Source organism: Tenrec ecaudatus, chromosome 12, assembly GCF_050624435.1.
Source record: "Tenrec ecaudatus isolate mTenEca1 chromosome 12, mTenEca1.hap1, whole genome shotgun sequence".
NCBI lineage: Eukaryota > Metazoa > Chordata > Mammalia > Afrosoricida > Tenrecidae > Tenrec > Tenrec ecaudatus.
The window spans coordinates 45,957,321-45,975,433 of NC_134541.1; the positions used below are offsets into that span (position 1 = coordinate 45,957,321).

The 18,113-nt window shown below is 36.4% G+C and overlaps 1 protein-coding gene across 2 annotated transcripts in view; it reads right to left on the reverse strand.

The window, feature by feature from the left end:
- Positions 1-5,521: 5,521 nt before the first annotated feature.
- The window catches only part of LOC142462283 (ESF1 homolog), a 45,442-nt gene continuing 32,850 nt past the window's right edge, over positions 5,522-18,113 (reverse strand). For both annotated transcript variants that reach the window (XM_075564009.1, XM_075564010.1), the window contains exons 10-14: positions 15,179-15,300; positions 14,035-14,122; positions 12,021-12,097; positions 9,285-9,434; positions 5,522-7,346 (exon numbers count right to left, since the gene is read on the reverse strand). In XM_075564009.1, the coding sequence (XP_075420124.1) occupies positions 7,053-7,346; positions 9,285-9,434; positions 12,021-12,097; positions 14,035-14,122; positions 15,179-15,300 (731 nt within the window). In that variant the 3' untranslated portion in view covers positions 5,522-7,052. The remainder of the gene's footprint in view (positions 7,347-9,284; positions 9,435-12,020; positions 12,098-14,034; positions 14,123-15,178; positions 15,301-18,113) is intronic.

The following is an 18,113-nucleotide window of genomic DNA, read 5'->3' on the forward strand; positions in this document are numbered from 1 at the left end:
TGATAGTATAACTCTTATTGATGTGATTGAACTATTGAATTGTATGATATGTGAATTATATGCCAATAAAACTCTTTTTAAAGAGAAGATGGAAAATATAAGAAATTAACCATTGGCTAGTCTGAATGTGTTTGAACCCCGCTCTCCCCATTTTTCTGAGGTCAACTGACTTAGATCATTAGATAGTCTCTGACCTTCTACTCAGCCATACATTTTGAAAGTATAATTTACTAAGACTGACTTCAAACAGAAAAGAAGAATTTGAAACTTTGGTTGAAAGGAAGTTTCTGGTTGATTGATTTTGGTCAGGAATGTCTTTAAAGTAAACATTGAGTTTCTTGAGTAAGAAAATCCCCCAAATCAAAGCAAGATACCTGCTACTAGTTTTTCTGTTTTGTCACAACTATTTCACAAATCAAAACCTCTTGTAGTTTCAACCTGAAATCTTAGGTCTCTGCATGTCTGATTTGTGCATCCAGTATTCAGTTACTCATCATAATGGGTCTGGGTTTTAGGACAAGAGGACAGGTCTGCTAATAGGCCCGACACACTGTACTGATCGATAGCACAATGCTTCTTTTCTCTCAATAGAGCTTGAGCTTGGGATTTTTTCAATTTGCCTCTGCTTTCCCAAGGACTTTTGGTTACATAGCTCCCTGATTAGCCTTACTGGCCTCAGACACAACATGTCTGTGGAAGTTTAATCTCTGTCCCCTTTTGCATTTGACTTTGTTAGCCACTCAAGTTTTTTTTATTCCTCAGGGAAAAACAAAACCGAAAACCAAGGAAGGAAAGAAAGCTCTGGCTATTGCTTTGTTTTGCTCAGCTACTCTGCCTTCTTCTTCTGCAAATAAACCATATCTTCCCTCCACCTTGTCAGTGAGAAATCGTTTCAAGGGAGTTGGGTAGATGGACTCACCCAACCCAATTGGAACCATTCTTTCCCAGGAAATTGTCACCAAGCTACCACGATATGGAAGACACATATTCTTTCTTTGAGTTGCTTCTGAGATACGTAGGGAGTGGTACTCCTGGGAGAAAGTTGCAAGGCTGATTTGGAGTGGGATTCCTAGAGACGACTAGCCTTGTCATTCATAGGACCAAGTTGTTTGGCTCTTCTTTTAAAACCGCAGGCTGTGCATCACTTTGCCCATGAATCTGTTCTTTTGATTAGAACCTGCAGGCCTTCGCTCACCAGAAAGGAGGCCCAGCTTCGCCCTACACAAGGATTCTTAATCTGCAGGTAGGAGAAGCTTCTCTCTCCAGGCAGTCAGAGCAAAAATACAGAAGATCATAGAATAAGCAATTACAGCAAGACCCAGAAGGTCCCTCTTAGACAAAAATATTACTAGGCAAATTATTGATATCAAGGAGCTGGTAGAGTCTATTTTTAATACATTTCCAAAGTATTCAACTCTATAGTAGCAAGACTTTGACCATTATATTGTCTGTATTACTAACTTCTAGAACAAAAGTGAAAATAGTTTATTTTTATTATTCTGTACTATACTGCAATATTAAATTAGGATTTTATATTAATTTGATAAAAAAATTTTGCCTTTGCACTTACATAGTTATCTGTGAACGACCAGGGTCGAGAAAATGGTTACTGCACTGAGCTCCATGCTAACTGCAGGTTTACTGGGTTCACACAGAGGCATCTCAGAAGGAAGGCCTGTAATCTCAAAACAAAAACAAAAACAACAACACAACTGTTGAAAACCTTATAGAACACACTCTACACTTCTACTCTGACCCATGTAGGGCTGCCATAAGTGGAAGTTGATTCCATCACAACTGGCATTACATCATCTCAGAAAAAGGACTGAGGGCAAAACCATACTCTCAGGCAAGGGGAACTCCTAGAGAGGACTTGTTAACCATTGGGGTCACAGGTGGGGTGTAGGAAGTATGGACTGTGTTAGATGACACGATAAGAGGGAATTGACACTAACAGGACTATAAAAATTTTATGTAGAACTTCAGCTAAAAATTTTTCCCCCTTCAAAATATCCCTGTAGTTAATTATAATAGCAAAAGCATAAAAAAATAGCAAAAGCATCTTTTCTAAACCTGGCTTACTTTCTACCTATAAGGCTGCAATTCCGTGCTAATTTATCTTTTAAACGTTCTAACATGTTCCAGCCAGGAGAGACCTTATTACAGTGACACTTCCAATTGAGTGATTTCATTGCACACGCTACCAGCATGGGCTGTTGTTTTCATTGCTGTTTCCACAGTCGCTAATCTGGTGGGTATTTTAGCCACAATGCTGTGGTAACTAGCATTTGTGAACCTATATCAATATTTCTTTTTAAATAAACTAGTAATTAAAGGGGAAAAAGAGAAAATTAGAAAATGCTTTCACTGTTACTAATAATATAGGAAGATCTTGTGAAATAATTTTATTGGTAGTATTTACATAATCTCTGTAGGAGAATGAGATAGCAGTCAGCTTCCCTAAAGATTATAGCCTTAGAAATTCTATGGGGTTTTTCTATTCTGTCCAATAGGTTCACTACAGTCTGAATTGACACAATGGCAAAAACTTTGGTTTTGAAGTAAGTCTATGGATCAGTTTGGTAAATAGCCATCACATCTTTACTATGTTGAGTATTTCAATCCATGAATATAGACTATTATTTCAATTAATTGAGTCTTCATTGATATGTTTTACCAGCATTTTTCAATTTTCAACATAAAAATGCTCTACTTGTTTGACGTTTATATGCATTTCATTTTCTTTAGAATCCCCAGTCGTGTATTGAGCTGCTGAGAGGTTGGGAACTTGAAGCCACCAGTCACTTCATAGAAGGTACAGCTTCAGAAATCCAAGGGCACCGTTCTACTGTGCTACAGGGTTGCATGAACTTTGATCAACTGGACTGCAGTGGGTTTATACTCATGGCTAGCATATTCATTTGTCATGACTTTCTTTGTATGTTGTGATTCTGCTGCACTCATTTATTGAAACTTTTTGTGTATTCCTTAGATTTTCCTATTTAGACAATCATGTCATTTGCCAATAATGAGTTTTATCTTTCTTTCCAATCTGTATGCCTATTTTTCTTGCCTTACTGTACTAGGTAGATGCAGTATTATGTTGTGTAAGATGGTGAGAATGAACCTCCTTGTCTTTGCTTTTTATGAGGAAAGCAATCTTTCACATATTTCAAGCTCTTTGAATGCTTTTAAAATGTGAAAATCACATTTAAAAAATTAACCATCATCAGTTTTTACAACTTTTGGCAACCCTTGATGTACTGATCCTGGATAGTTCATATAAATCGAATGACATACTGCACAAGCTTTTGTTCCTGGTCTTTTTCATTAAGCATCTGGTTTTTGAGGTTCATTCATGTTGCAGTATGTTAGCAGTACTTCCTTCCTTTTAATAACTGGGTAATATTCCATTGTATGTTATGTATTTTGTTTATACATTCTTCAATTGATGGATATTTGGGGTATTTTCTACCCTTTGGCAATTGTGGATAAAGCTGCAATGAACATTTTTGTAAAATGTTCAAATTCTTCCCTTTAATTCAAGTCGGTATACAGGGGTTTCAAAAAGCGCATGAAAAATGGAATAAAAAATATAATGGAATTTTCCCACCAACTTTCTGAAATCCCTTTATATACTCGGCAATGGACTTGTTGGGCCATATGGTAATTTGATGAGGAGCTGCCAAAACTTTCCTAAAGTGGTGGCTACATATTTTATATTCCCATCTGCAATAGATTTTTTCACCGTATCTTTGCCAACACTTAAAAAGTATAGCCAACCTTGGGATTTTATTGTGGTTTTGATTTGCATTTGCCTAATGACACTTCACTGTGCTCACGTGGAACCAGTACATGGATCAAGAGACGCTGGTTTGAACAGAACAAGAGACTAGTGCATGGTTTAAAGTCAGAAAAGGTGTATGTTAGAAGTGTCCTTTCACCACGAGTTCCATCTGTATGCTGAGTAAATCATCTAGGAAGTTGGATTCTGAAGAACACAGCATTAAGATCAGAGGAAAAGCCATTGCCAACTGTGACACAACCGGGCTTGGGAAAATTGAGGAAGACTTGCAGCACTTGCTGATGAAAACCAAGGGCTGTGGCCTCTAGAATGGGTTGCAGCTTGATGTGAATACAAAAGTTCTCACAACTGGGCCCATAGATAACACCATGAAAAAACATGAAACGATTCACGTTCCCAAGGATTTCACCTTCTCTGGACCCACAATCAATGTTCACGGAAGCAGCAGTCAAGAAATCAATGATTTATTTATTGCACTGGGCAAATCTGCTGCACAAAGCCTGTTGGAGAGCAAGGGTCACTTTAAAGGCTTAAGGTGCCTCTGATCCAAGCCATGGCAGCTTCGATGATCTCAAAAGCATGAGAAGGTTGGTCAATAAGAAAGACCACAGAATTCATGCATTTGAATAACAGCTGAAAAAGTATTAACTACTATGGACTGCCAGAAAAACAAACATCGGTCTTGGGAAAAGTAGTGCGACTACTCTTTGGAAGGATGGTGGGACTTCTTCTACTTTGGATGCTATTAGGAGAAACCAGTTGCTAAGGACATCATGTCTGGAGAAGTAGAGGGTCTAAGTGAAAACGAGGAAGGACCTCAAGATGGACTGACACAGCAGTTCTAACAGGCTCAACATAATGGTGCAGGACCAGGAAACGCTTTTGTTAAATATAAGGTTGTTATGAGTCACAACTTGCTGGCAATCCAACAATAAATGACTTGGGATCTTTTGCTTGTTGGCGAGTGTCTTACTACTGAATATAATGCTAGATGTAAATGATAATCGCTATAAACTTGAAGTTTTTCATAAATGGAACCTAAATTTTGTCAAATTATCGATACAATCACGATTTTACCTCTTTATACCATTATGATGGTGCGTTATATTGGTTTCGAATGTGCAGCCACCCCTGTATACCTGTAACAAACCCATTTTGTTATGGTGACTCAACAACGGAAATTCCATATATTTTGTGCAGGATTCATGGGACAGATTCATCTTCTCAGAATCAGATTCGCATACAGTAAAAACAAGTGTAGTTTCCAAGGTCTGCTTGAATTGTATTGGCTCCATAACATGTATTGGAATGCTTGTGCCTCTCCTTTTAGAGAAGGAATTGTGTATAATTCCTCCAGTGAAGCCATTTGGGCCAGTTGAATTTTTTCAGGAGCTTTGTACTAACAAATCTTTTCTAAAATGTAAGTGAAAATCTTTGAATCATGGGTTATTAAATTTTTTCTTAGATATGTTACCATAGCTCAGAAAAAAAGGATAAACTGAACTTTATTTTTTTGTAAAATCAGCTCTCTGAAAGACCTAATGTATGAAAAGACAAGCTGTAATTTTCATTACTGAAAATATTTGAAACTGATGTGTCTGACAAATGACTTGTAACCAGAATGTGTAAAAAATTTTTAAAAAGGTAGAAAATAAAACATTTACCAAAGAAAACATCACATACATGTGGATGGTGGTAAATAAGCATATAAACAAGGATGCTCAATATCATTTATTTGAAAAATGCAAAATTATAGCCACAATATTACCAGTACACTTAACAGAATAACAAAAACAAAAAAACCCAAGAACAAAATTACCGTGATTCTGTTCATTATTGGTGATGTGGAACTAGAATTTTCATTTTTGGTAGTACAATATGGCCCAATCACTGTGAAAAATGATTTAGCAGTTTATAGTAAAGTCTTACGTATATATATCATACAGTCCAGGATTCCTACATATTTATCTAAGAGAAACAAAAATCATGTTCACATAAAACTTCATTCTCATTCAGGAATGGTAGCTTTGTTTGCAACTGCAAAACACGAGAAACAAATCTGTTGTGTTCTCTGCTGACCTAAGGAAGTCCATTTTCCACCGAAGAGGAGCCTAAGTACAAATGTATCGTTGCATTAATAGTTCCCCGTTTTCTCTACTTTCTGGTAGAACTACCTCATTGCACCGTGGCTGTGCTACCTGCTGAAGTTGGCGATGGCCGGGTAATGTGCTTTAGTCAATGGCACATGTGACCCAGTTAGAGGCTTGAAAAGCGAGTTTGAGCAGCAAGTCTTACTCTTCTGAAGCTGGCAACGTTAGCCAAGTGAAGGAGACAGCCCTCCAGCCAGTGCTTCTCAGCGCGGGTCGCCCGATTCATCATAGCAGCAAGGTAACAGTGACGAAGTAGCAATGAAAATAATTGTATGGTTGGGGGTCACCACATGAGGAACTGTATTAAAGGGTTGCGGCATTAGGAAGGTTGAGAACCACTGCCTCCACCAGCTCCCTTGAAGCCCCAAACATGTGAATCCAATATACCATCAGCAGAGGTGGCCAACCCATGAGCTAAGAGAATAAATTGTGCAAACATGGAACAGTTGCTTTCTAGGGCAGTCCTCTTAAAGAGTTAAAGTCATCTTTTTTAGAACATTTTTTTCCAAAACAGCTTAAGGTGAATAAAATGAAATAAACCACCCGTACATATAAATATTTTGTCCTTTTATTTACAAATTAACTTCATAAACAAAATATATTAAACATAATCAACCTACAAAGGAAGGTTCTTGACTCCCATTGCTTACAACTAGAAAAATAAATAATTTCAACTGAGAAATCAGGTCTTTAGCGTCCAGAAGTGTACTGCATATACACCTATTGTATATGTATAGGTCTGGATTGTGCCTAGTCCCTATACAGAGTGAGGATGAGGCATTGTTCTGTCTTTTACATAAAATTGTAAATAGTCTTTTAAAAACACCTAGGTTACAGTTCTACTGGTATGGAGTGAAATTCAAAAAAACCTTTTGTAAATCTTACTAATTCAGGTAAATCAAATTAATTACAGTGAATCTGCAGAAATATACAGTACTAACCTGTAATTATACACATTTATGTTCAATGATTATTGAGAAAATATCAATAGTCAGAGTAAGTTCTATTCATGATCTTGAAATCTTGTTCCTAATAAATGACTCCTAACATTTCTATCTTCAGCAGAACACATTCTAAATGCAAAACAAACTACCCAGTTATTTGACTTTTTGTTTTTTTCTTGCTTGAAATTGTTCTGTTTTGGTTTTGATAGATTTAATCAACATCGACAAAGCAGGGTCGACAGTCGTGCTTTGTGATTTCCTTTGCATTTCACTCTCGCTCTTCTTTAAGGCCTGAGTAAATTCTTCTTGTTTTTGTTCTCTTTGTCGAGCTTTCTCCTCAAGGATTTTTCCCATAGCTTTTGTTTTTTTGAAATTAGGATCTGAGGGATCCAAATTAAATAAATGGGAAGTATACATTGCCTGAAATCGAACATCCTTAACATTGACCTGCAATACCAAAAGAAAAAAAAATTGGTGCAAAAATAGGCCAAAAGAGTTACTGACCATATTAAACAACATTCATTCATACATTCAAAAACTGTTTTTCTACAGACCATCAATGGATTTTTAAGGTCCATCCCTAGATTCTAACATACACACACAGTGTTCGTGTCATGACAACCCACTTGAATGGGAACTGCAGGCTAATTCAGACCATCGGTCATAGGAATAGTTTTGGAGGCAGTGTTTCCCCATGCTTGCAATGTGGATGAAGTCTCTTTCTGGTCTACTGGAATTTTATGCAAAGCAATACAGAAATGTTAGTCTCATTCTGCATTCTGTTAAAATGTTAACTGTCAAAGCCATCAGAAATGAGTCTTTATTGAGGTGATTGGCAGATCCACCCCACCAGCTGTTCTGCGGGTGAAAGAAGAGGCTGTGCACTCTCACAGAAATGTCGAGTCTCAGAATCCCTATATCACGATGAGTTGAAAGAAACTTGATAGCACTGAGTCTGGGAAAGACTAAGGTCTGGCAAGATGAAAGTTTCATATTTAGCTTCAATGTTTCTACAATGACATTGTCGTTCCACATTTAAGAATATCTAAACTTCAGCCAGATTTCGAGTGTTGCCAAGCACAGGGTGAATGATAAAAAGAAAGAATAGTTTACTGCCACCCAGCACTGTCTCAGAAAATGTGAATCCAGAGATGGGTTGGTAGAATCACAACAATTAAAATGGTTTTCAAGCATGACTATTAGTGTGAAGGCAATTGTAATATTAGAGGATTAGATTGCCAAAACAAAACAAACCCCCCACACAATTCACAAGCCTTAACATAACACCTTGATATCAGATCTCCCTTTTGACTCATTTTGAATTGATTCTGCTTAAAAAATATTTTCTGCTTTCTAATCTACTGAGGTTTTCCTGTTTTATTTGGTCATTGTTGCTGGGTCCTTTTGTTGTCTTGATTTTGTATGTTTTTCTGTATAAGGAATTCAGATGGTTGGATCTATGAAGATAACAACTGGCTTAAAAATTAAAAGGAAGAAAATAGTCCAGTTGAATGCACAACTCTTCTTAATATGATTGACCTATTGAATCTTATGATGTTAATCAGATCACAATAAAACTATTAAAAAAAACTAAATAAAAAACAAGTTACTGAAGAGTTCAGTGGAATTTACTCATATAAATAAACTAGTGCTGGAGTATCCTCAAAGTTCTACAGGTGACTTCGAAGTTATCTGTATGCTTCATTCTTTGAGCAAATTCAAAATGGCCCTCGTGTTTTCCCAAGACAGTGGATGTCATTCAGTAGCTCTTGAAAGGGTAGGTGTTGTCTAAATGGCTCAAGCTAATACATAGGTTTGAAGCCATGAGGAGTACAGACTCCTTAAAGAGGGAAACAAGTGAGAAATGGATACATGAGACAGCAGTTCAAACGTCTGCTGGTCATCTACAGCGAGCGTGACGCCGGCCTATTATTCATTGTGGCTGCAGGTGGTACAGAGTCAGTGCGACTCAAGATCCCGTGTTCCAGCAGCACGAAACAGGCCACGTCCTGCTCCACCCTCACACTTGTTGTGCTTGAGCTCTCTGATGCAGCCACTGTGTCAACCCATCTGCTGAGATGTCCTTCTGCTTTAGCAAACATGCTATGCCTTAGTTGGGTGTAATCGTGCATACTTCCCCTAACATGGCATCACACAGAAGGTGACTGATTCTAACACAGCTACGAAGGACACAGATTTAAACCACTCTGAAGGTCACTTGGCGATGATGGACTGAGCAAAACCTGGTAATTTGGTCCCAACATGAGCCCTCTCTAGGACACTACTCAGGGTAACTTAAAACTATTCTCTCAATTTTTGTCTAAAGTGCTGATTTCAGACTAAATCTTGCTTTAAGAAGTTAATTATTTATGGCCCTGGTGTTACCTCAAAGTCATCTTCTAATAATTCCTTCTTTTTCATAAGCTGTTTTTTCTTCTTTTTGCTCAGATTCTGGTGTTCCACAATCTTGCTGTAATTGAAATGTTTCTTGCCGTCCTCGTCGTCCTCATCCATCACAAGCAAAGCCATCTCAGCCTGTGCAGAAAAGTAGCTTAGATACACCAGATTCCCGTACCCCTAAGAAGTAACATATTCTAGGGAAAAAACTCCATCACCAACCAACGCTCCAGGGGAACATCTATCATCTATAATCCAAAAGCAGGAGAGGAAGGAAAACTTATGTTTAAACACACCACACTTCACTGAGTGCAAACGGTTACTGGGCAGCAGGAGCAAGAGTACTCACGTTGTCAATGGTATTAAATCTAACAAATCTGATGTATTTTGTTGTACATTCAGCAAAATCTCCAAACATGTATTTCCACAACAAGAGATTTATTGGATTTACTCTTTCAATATTGACACAGTTCTAACAAGGCAAATACTAACATTTGCTTCTAAATCTAACATACCTACATACCTGGATCTTTTGACTATGGGATTCAACGTGAATCTTATGATTCAGGAAAACAATCATGTACACTGTAAAAAAACATGCTCACGGGCATCTGTCAATCTTCTAATAGTTTAGGAAAAATGTATATAAAATGCAAAAAAATTATGCATGGATTTATTTTGTTTTTGAAGGGATGGGAGAGGGGGTGGTCACCAAAAGAAACATGTACTAACTTGTTATGTCTGAACAAGAAGCACTAAGACATTGGTTTGAAAGAAGCCCCTATAAACGAGCAAGATAAATTATGCTAAAATTGAAGTAATAACAAAAGTCAAATTTATGGTGAAGCTTAGATGGAAGAATATTGAAATCACTGATGCTTTATGCAAAATTTATTAGGAAAATGCCCAAAGGAGATTAATAGTCTACAAAGGGTTGGCATGTTATAAGAAAAAACAGAACAATGCTGAAAATGAATCCTGCAGTGGGAGACCGCCAACATCAATCTGTAAGGAAACATTTTGTTTTGCTCTACGTAAAGAGACCCAATGATTAACAGCACAGATATCTCAATTGGTTCAATTTATATAATTTTGACTGAAAAATCAAAGTTGAGGAAATTTTCCATTGCATTGGTGCCTATAACAGAGGAGAGTTCTCAAAGGGCGACCAAGCGATAACTGGAAGTAGCCCAGGCAAAGCAGAACTGGACCGGCCAAGAGCAAAGGTTGTGGCAACAGTTTTTTGGAATACTGTATTTTACTTGTCTTTCTGGATGGCCTAAGAACGAGCCAAGTTTTTAGCAGAAAAATGTCCAGCAAAATTTCACCAGACTCCTTCACCATTACTGCTCGTTACACAGGGCAGTTTTGTGAAACTTTTGACGGGAAAATATTAGGTATCCACATCCTAATTTAGTGCCATCCGATGTATTTTGTTTCCTAATCTTAAAACCTCTTTAAAGGGCACCAGTTTTGATTCAGTTAATAATGTAAAAAGAACTGCACTGACATTGGTAAATTCCCAGAACCCTTAGTTATTCAGGGATGAACTAAATGGGTGGTATCATGGCTTACAAAAATGTCTTCACATTAATGCTTGAGAAATACAGTTTCTATTTCTGATTTTATCTTTTAATTCCATTTTTCTGTAAAGGTTTTGAAGTAGTCTTGTATTACCACTTTAATTTCCTTTCCCTTCCATCACTGGTATGTACAGCTGGTTTTCTATTTAGAAGCAGTTTCTAAAAAGAACAATTTTACTTTGCTTTGAAAATGGATTTATGAGCATTTTACATCTATATTGAGTGGAGCACAGAGAGTATTAAGATGTAGGTGTTAGATTCCTTCCCAAACACTAACATGCATATCAGCCAGTTTATAATAATATAATAACGTTGACTCAAGTTCTTGTTTCAGCAACAACAACAACAAACACAACCCTCACTGAGGGATCTTTGGGGTTACTTCAGGACAAGGTTCACTGCATTTCTAAGAAACATTTTAAGAGTGGACATATTTACCACATACGTTCGAGTATAAGACAACCCGAATGTCAGCCGAGGCACCTAATTTTACCACAAAAACTGCATTAAAAATGTGCTGAAAAACTCAGCGTATACACAAGTACATAGGTATGTTGTTTGCAATAATAAAGAGAGGAATTAGCAATTAACAAATTATAAAGTTTATAAAATACAGGATAGGCTCAGATTGAATTAAACTTTATGGGGATGTTATTTTAATGCCTTTCATAATGGTATTTTGTGTCTCCATTAAGGAGTCGTGGTGGCTTCATGGTTACGAGTTGGGCTGCAATCCGCATGGTCACCAGTTCGAAACCACCAGCAGCTCTGTAGGAGAAAGACTGGGCTTTCAATTCTGGTTAACGGTCCCGGTCCTGGGAACCCACAAGGGGTCGCTATGAGTCAGCATTGACTTGATGGCAGCAAGTTTTGGTCTCCATTATATTAAGGGCTTTTAATAATTAAGCATACACTTCATCATAAAGAAACATGCTATAGGTCTGAAACCAGTTTTAACTTTGTATTGGAAAGATTAGTTTTGGAATAAGATATATTATAAAAGTTAGTAAGTTTATGTGTCTTATAAAATTCATTATTGAAATCAGTTATTTTTTTAATCAAGGATACTAGAAACTCATGTAAAAAACTTAAATTGTACATATCAATGATCCCAAAGCATGTAAAAATGATCACTTTTTACCTTTTGTTTTTCTATTTCAGTTTCTTCCTCTGGAGATGTGCCACCTTTTGCAGATTCCATTGACTTCTTCTTTATACCTGACACACACCACCAGTATCAGAGGGTTAAAAACTTACAGGACTAGTGAAAAAATGACCGGCTATCTAGAAATTAACTTAACAAATGGACAGAACCTAAGGAGACGACTGTAGAGAAATGAATGGCATAAACACATTGCTTTGTGATAACACTGACAATCATAAAGAAGAAAAAATTTTGCAAGTAATGCACAAAAACCTTAAGATCATTTCAATAGATACAGAATCATCATTTGATAAAATTCAATACCTATTCATGATATACACATAAATTTAAAGAAATTCTACTTTTCCTTCTACTTTACTATTCCTTCTCAGATTACTTATTAGGCTTATTCTTACCTCTCCCTACTGCAGAGTAACAGTCTATTTGTAGGCTTTACCCTACCTCAGGGCTCAGTCCTACACCTGCTTATGAATGCTTTCTACCTTTGTAAATTAACGTGCAAAATTCTCAGGTTTATCTTATTCCTTTTGGAAAAACAGTTGTAGGCCAAATATAAGCCTTTACTCCCAGGACACATTCTGAAATCAAATGTGTAAGTTAATTTCACCTGTTCCCCATCCTTAAAACTTCGGATCTTAATTTTGCACAGAGCTTATATACACTTTAAGTGTATATTGCAAGAGACAGAATACCCCAAACCAGCCAATCATTTACCTTACGCTTCTCAAAATCTATTCTGAGATCTGAAATCTGACCAGAGTTCACTGACATGCTAAGCGGGGCACTTTGGAATGAGAAAAGGGAAACTCTACTGCTTCACATTTCTGTATTATAAACTTGGACTCCTGAAATCAGAGGATAAATCCAACATGTAGAAACGACTACCCAGGTATGATCAAAAGCAGAATATGCTAAGTTTCCATTTCCCTTTCCAATTCTCAAGAATTTCCCATCCTTCAATTGACTTTATTCATCTTGAGCTCTTTTTCATCAATAAAATGTCAGTGCCTAAAAGCTATAATAACCAGGAAATAATTTTGAGCAATTTTGACTTTTCAGTTGAGAACTACTCTGGTTGAGTAGTCACGCGGGACAAGAAGCATAGGAACATTATAAAACCCTTCTCTTTACGACGCCAGCTTGAGGCTCTTCCAGGAGCAAGTCTGTTGGGGCTGCTGTGTGTGGTATACGTATTAGGGGAAGACAAAATGATATGAACAAGTGGAAAATGCCGACAGCAGTCTTTGCAAGGACTTGTCCGCGTACAGCGTGGGCCTCATCACACACATTCACACATACCCAAAATCTGCGAAGGAAAGCCCTGAACATAGAATGGCTGCCAGTGGTGCATAAGCAACGGAAACAAGGTTCCACAGAGACAGGAAACGAGCTGCCACATCATGTGGAGATTCAAGGAAAGTGGGAAGTGAAAAGCTGGCTTTTAGTTATAAATTCAAAAGAGAAAATGACACAACTGCTTGTATGTATTTGGGCAGAAAGAGCTCTTGTACTAAAATCCATATATAAATCTAAAAAAAGTAGAATTATATACATAAACACAAACTCATTCCATCCTTTCAATTCTTCATAGCGCTTGCCAAGACGTTCTTGGAGTGGATATGCTTCTTATATATAGATCAACGAAAGCACACAACATACCTATGTCCTCTTTCTATGTATACTCACTGTCTTAAGAGAATCAATTTGGTTTTCTAGAAGGCTATTTCATAGAAAATACCCCAGTAAACTCTTAACCTGGTCACCAAGCATCTCCTACAAAGAAATTCCTCCTGTTCATGCAGGGACATGCTGATTCTTCCCAATCGAATCAATGATTACCCCAATAGGATAGATCTGCATATCACCCAATATGTGAATGATATAAATTCTTTGTATTTCGTTAAAACGAGCTTTACCATTTTCTCCACCCATGATAGTTTTTTAATCTTCTTTGTATTCCGATGTAAAACTACAAATATGGCTGGCTTACCCATTTTCTTAGCTTCTTCAGCAAAGTACGGATCATTCAAATCCACATCTGAGGGTAGTTCATCTTCACTGGTCTCATTAGCAAGACTCTTAAAGTTGAACGCAAAAATAAACAATTTTCTTTTATTATAATTATTACTATTTTTATTTTTAACACATTTTCATCAGAAGAATTATAATAAACAAAATTGCTGTCAAGTCTCCTCCAACTCATAGCACAGCCTTCTTAGGTCGCTAATAGGCTACACGAGACCAGCTAAGTCAATTAATTTCTGTATCTATAAAACAATAGGGTTGGACTTGAATTAATCACTTAAGTTCCCTCAAGTTCTAACATTCTGTGATCATCAGTGATATGTCTTAAGGTAATGCCGCTATTAACATTTCAGTAACAAAATAAGCAGTATTTTCAATGATGAAAACTGTAGATAGTCTCTACTATTATTGGGAAGTAATTCTGAAAAAGATATACACTGAGTGATGGAAGTCCAACCAAATTTTCCACAGACACAGTATCAATCCAGAGGAAACATCCTTCGGGGAGAAAAGGGAATTACAAGGTTTTATATCAATTGCCACATTTTTTTTCCCAATTTAACAGAAGCTGGCTATATCAAATTTGCTAATCATAAAATTTTATTTAGTAACAGTATTATAATATTTTAAAATTTATTAAGGCTAACTGGAAAGTAAAATATTTGATAAGATGGTAAGAGATTTACATAATAAAGAAAAGTGGGAAATAGTATTAAGATTATAAAGTGCATAGAAGCTCATTTATGCTAAAAAATTTCTCTGTGCATGGCGAAGTTCAAGTAGAAAGTAAAAAATGTATATACACTTGTCTTCTGCAAAAACAAAGAATAGAATCATGCTTTTTTACCTCTAAATAATAGCTAACCCATGTATTGTATGTCAGCAGTACCCGAATGTAAAGCAGTGGAGCTCGGTGGTTAAAGTGGTTTTGGGCTCTTTCCAGGCTCTGTATTGTCACGTGGCCTTGCAGAAAATATTTAAATTGCTGGCTTCTTACTTTCTTTTCAAAATTCTGGTAACACAGCGTACCCCAGGTAATGAATACCAAGAGACTGATAGTTCTGATCCATGGTGATTAATAATTATATGGCCATGAGTATCACTGATACCTTCTGTTTCTTTTTTAGTCTTTTTTTCTCTTTCTTCTTCTCTAAAAATTGTTCCCAAGGTGTCAGTTTATCCTTTCCTTCCAATTTATTTTTTACCATCTCTTCCGCACTTTCTTTAAGGCCTAAAGAAAAATACATAGAGATTAGATAACAATAATAAATTGTCATTCATAAACAAATAACTTGCTATTTCCACTTTAATAATAAAAATGCATAATTTATTTTTGTATATTTTAGAGGACAGGGTTGGGTTGAGATGGGAGGACTTCAAATATTTGGATGATATGAAATCCATTAAATAATTAATCAAACTATTTAGAATTTTCTTTGAAAAAAGACTTGGGTGATCAAGATCACTCACTTTCCTAGACAAATTGTAAATCCTTAGAAATCAAAAACAATGCTAAGAAAAATCAACACACAATGCTAAGGAGATTGTACTTTGCCTTTTTTTCCTGACAAAGATATGAAACTCAGAGAAGTTTAGCACATTTGGAATTTGAACTCTTAGTTTTCTTTCTTTCATCCTATTCCCAGATACATCTAACTTGCTGGTACAACTGCTGGGGATGCCACAAAATAAAATCTAATGCTTCGGGTGTCAGATTGCTAATCTGCAAAATGAGCTGCCTTGATTAGAAGCCTAAATGACTCCTCACTCCCACCCAGCCTTTCTGGTAAGAAACAACCTATCTTTTCTTTAAATATCCTATTTTTTTGAAGTTCAAATACATAAAATAAAAAGCCGTGTTGCCTGAATTAAAGTGGGGCCGAAGAGTTGAACCTCAAAAACAAAAGCCAAACAGTTTGAAACAGCTGCAATAGATGATCTCTAAGTTCCTTTCTCTGCTTTTTAAGTCAAAACTTAATCTCCAAAATTTTATGATTTAGTAAAGTATTAAATTATATGTACATTCAAGGTTCTGTAGATTTGTTTATGTGATGTATTGCTGGTGGAATCTCTGATTTACCGGATGTCAAATCAGAAACACAGCTCTGTAATATAAAATGTTTCTTCTGTGAAAAACATAATCCACTTTAATAAACAGTTTTCAGGAGAAATGTGGTGTATGCCAAACCATTTGCAGATCTTTGAATCTAGAGGTTTTTAAAAAATGTCTAGAAAATATGAAGGAGGATCCTTATATTAATGTACAGTACACTCTCAATTCACTTTTGTCTCATATTTGGGAGAAAGCAGTAAATCTTGATTTCAAATAATGAAATAAATCCATTTAAATATGACTATTGGTTAGTACATAATCAATCCAGGTTCATTTGTGAGTATACCACCAATATGTCTAAAAACTAATGTTTAGATTGATAATCTTCAGGATATTCTATAGTTTTCTCATGTTTTAAGATATGATTACTTTGAAAAAGTTGAAATTTTAAATTAAAATTTACCCCCCTTATAAAAAAAGTACTTTCTGGTTACTTTTGATGCTTGAAATGTAAAATGCTTCCTCTAGTTCTGCTAGCTGATAGAGAAGGTCCTGTATTATTGGTTTAGGTGACTAGAACACTGGCATTAGATGTGCCTTCATCTTTATAAACATTTATCCCGCATGAGTAGGCCTTGACCTCTCTGAAGGAGAACTTGATAAAGCTCTGGACTCTCTTCCCTGCAACACTGCAGTACTGGGGAAAACAAACAAACAAACAAATAAAACCCCAAAGCTTGCATACAGTGTTCAGGAGCTTGGACTTAGGGGTACCCAAATGCTTATTTCTATAAGAAAGGATTCAAGAACCTTAGAGAAGGCAGCTTTACAGAAACTGTAAAATCTAGGGCCGACTGGAGTCAATCTTCCATCATTTCTAACTGACCTTTGTAGCTTCTCTATGAAAGATTCTCACTTTGAGGAACACTTTCATTCTGGATCACCTAATTCTTTGTTGTGATGACAATCCTGCTTAACAGGCTCCCTCCCTGGTCTCTAACTCCTAATCCTAGTTGCTAGCATTGAGTTGGTCTCAACTTATAGCAACCCTGTATACACCAGAACAAAACACAGTCTGGCCCTACACCAGTAGCATTAATGACAGTAGCACTCCTGAATTATGACCCGCCCCCGCCCCAAAATCTATCTATTGTTAAATACAGTTGCCCCTGTGGAGCAAAATCAGCCCTTGTTTAGGGCTGCCGTTCTAAATGGTGATTAGATTAGATGCTATTTCAGAAAAGAAGGGTGATTTAATATCTGTACCACAGGAATGCTATTTTACTTGGTAGTCTACTTTTCCACGCTAGAAATTTCATTTGTGCATGCCTTTTCATTCAACCAGACCAAAAACAACTTTAAGGTAACCTTTTGTATTACATAATGTTTGTTAGCACAGTACCATAAACAAAGTGATTACTTAAAAATACTCAATTGATCTATCTTGAAGTAGGGATTTTTATTTCAAGCCAACTGTTTGATTTGTGATGTTTGAAACCAATTAACAAAATGCATCAAAACTTTAAGATCTAAGTAAATAGTCTTTATCTCAAAGTGGCTCGTGTGATTACAGTTTATGCTCAGGAAATAACTGTTTTTTGTGAGGTGTTTAGTTTGTTTATAACAAGAAATAGCATCTTCAGTTAAATATAATCTATAATTTTTTTGCCTGGCATATGCTACCTCTTAAAATGGTTCAATGTCAACCATTTCTTTCTTGCACAGTGACTCTGTGTGTTCATCCATCTTCTTTTGCTGCTTCCTGTATCACTCAATATTTTGCCCACAACATTTTTCAATATTCCAACTTAAAGCTTGAAATGTTTCCTCAGTTCTAAGATATGCTGAGTGTGCTCTTCTTTGGTGGTTTTTAACTCTATAGCTCTCTGCACACTTCATTAAATAATTTGTTTTCCCTACATCCACTTTGATCTTTTCTTTCTTTCTTCTTTTTTTAAAAGACATTCTGGTTTATTCTTGTGTTCAACTGT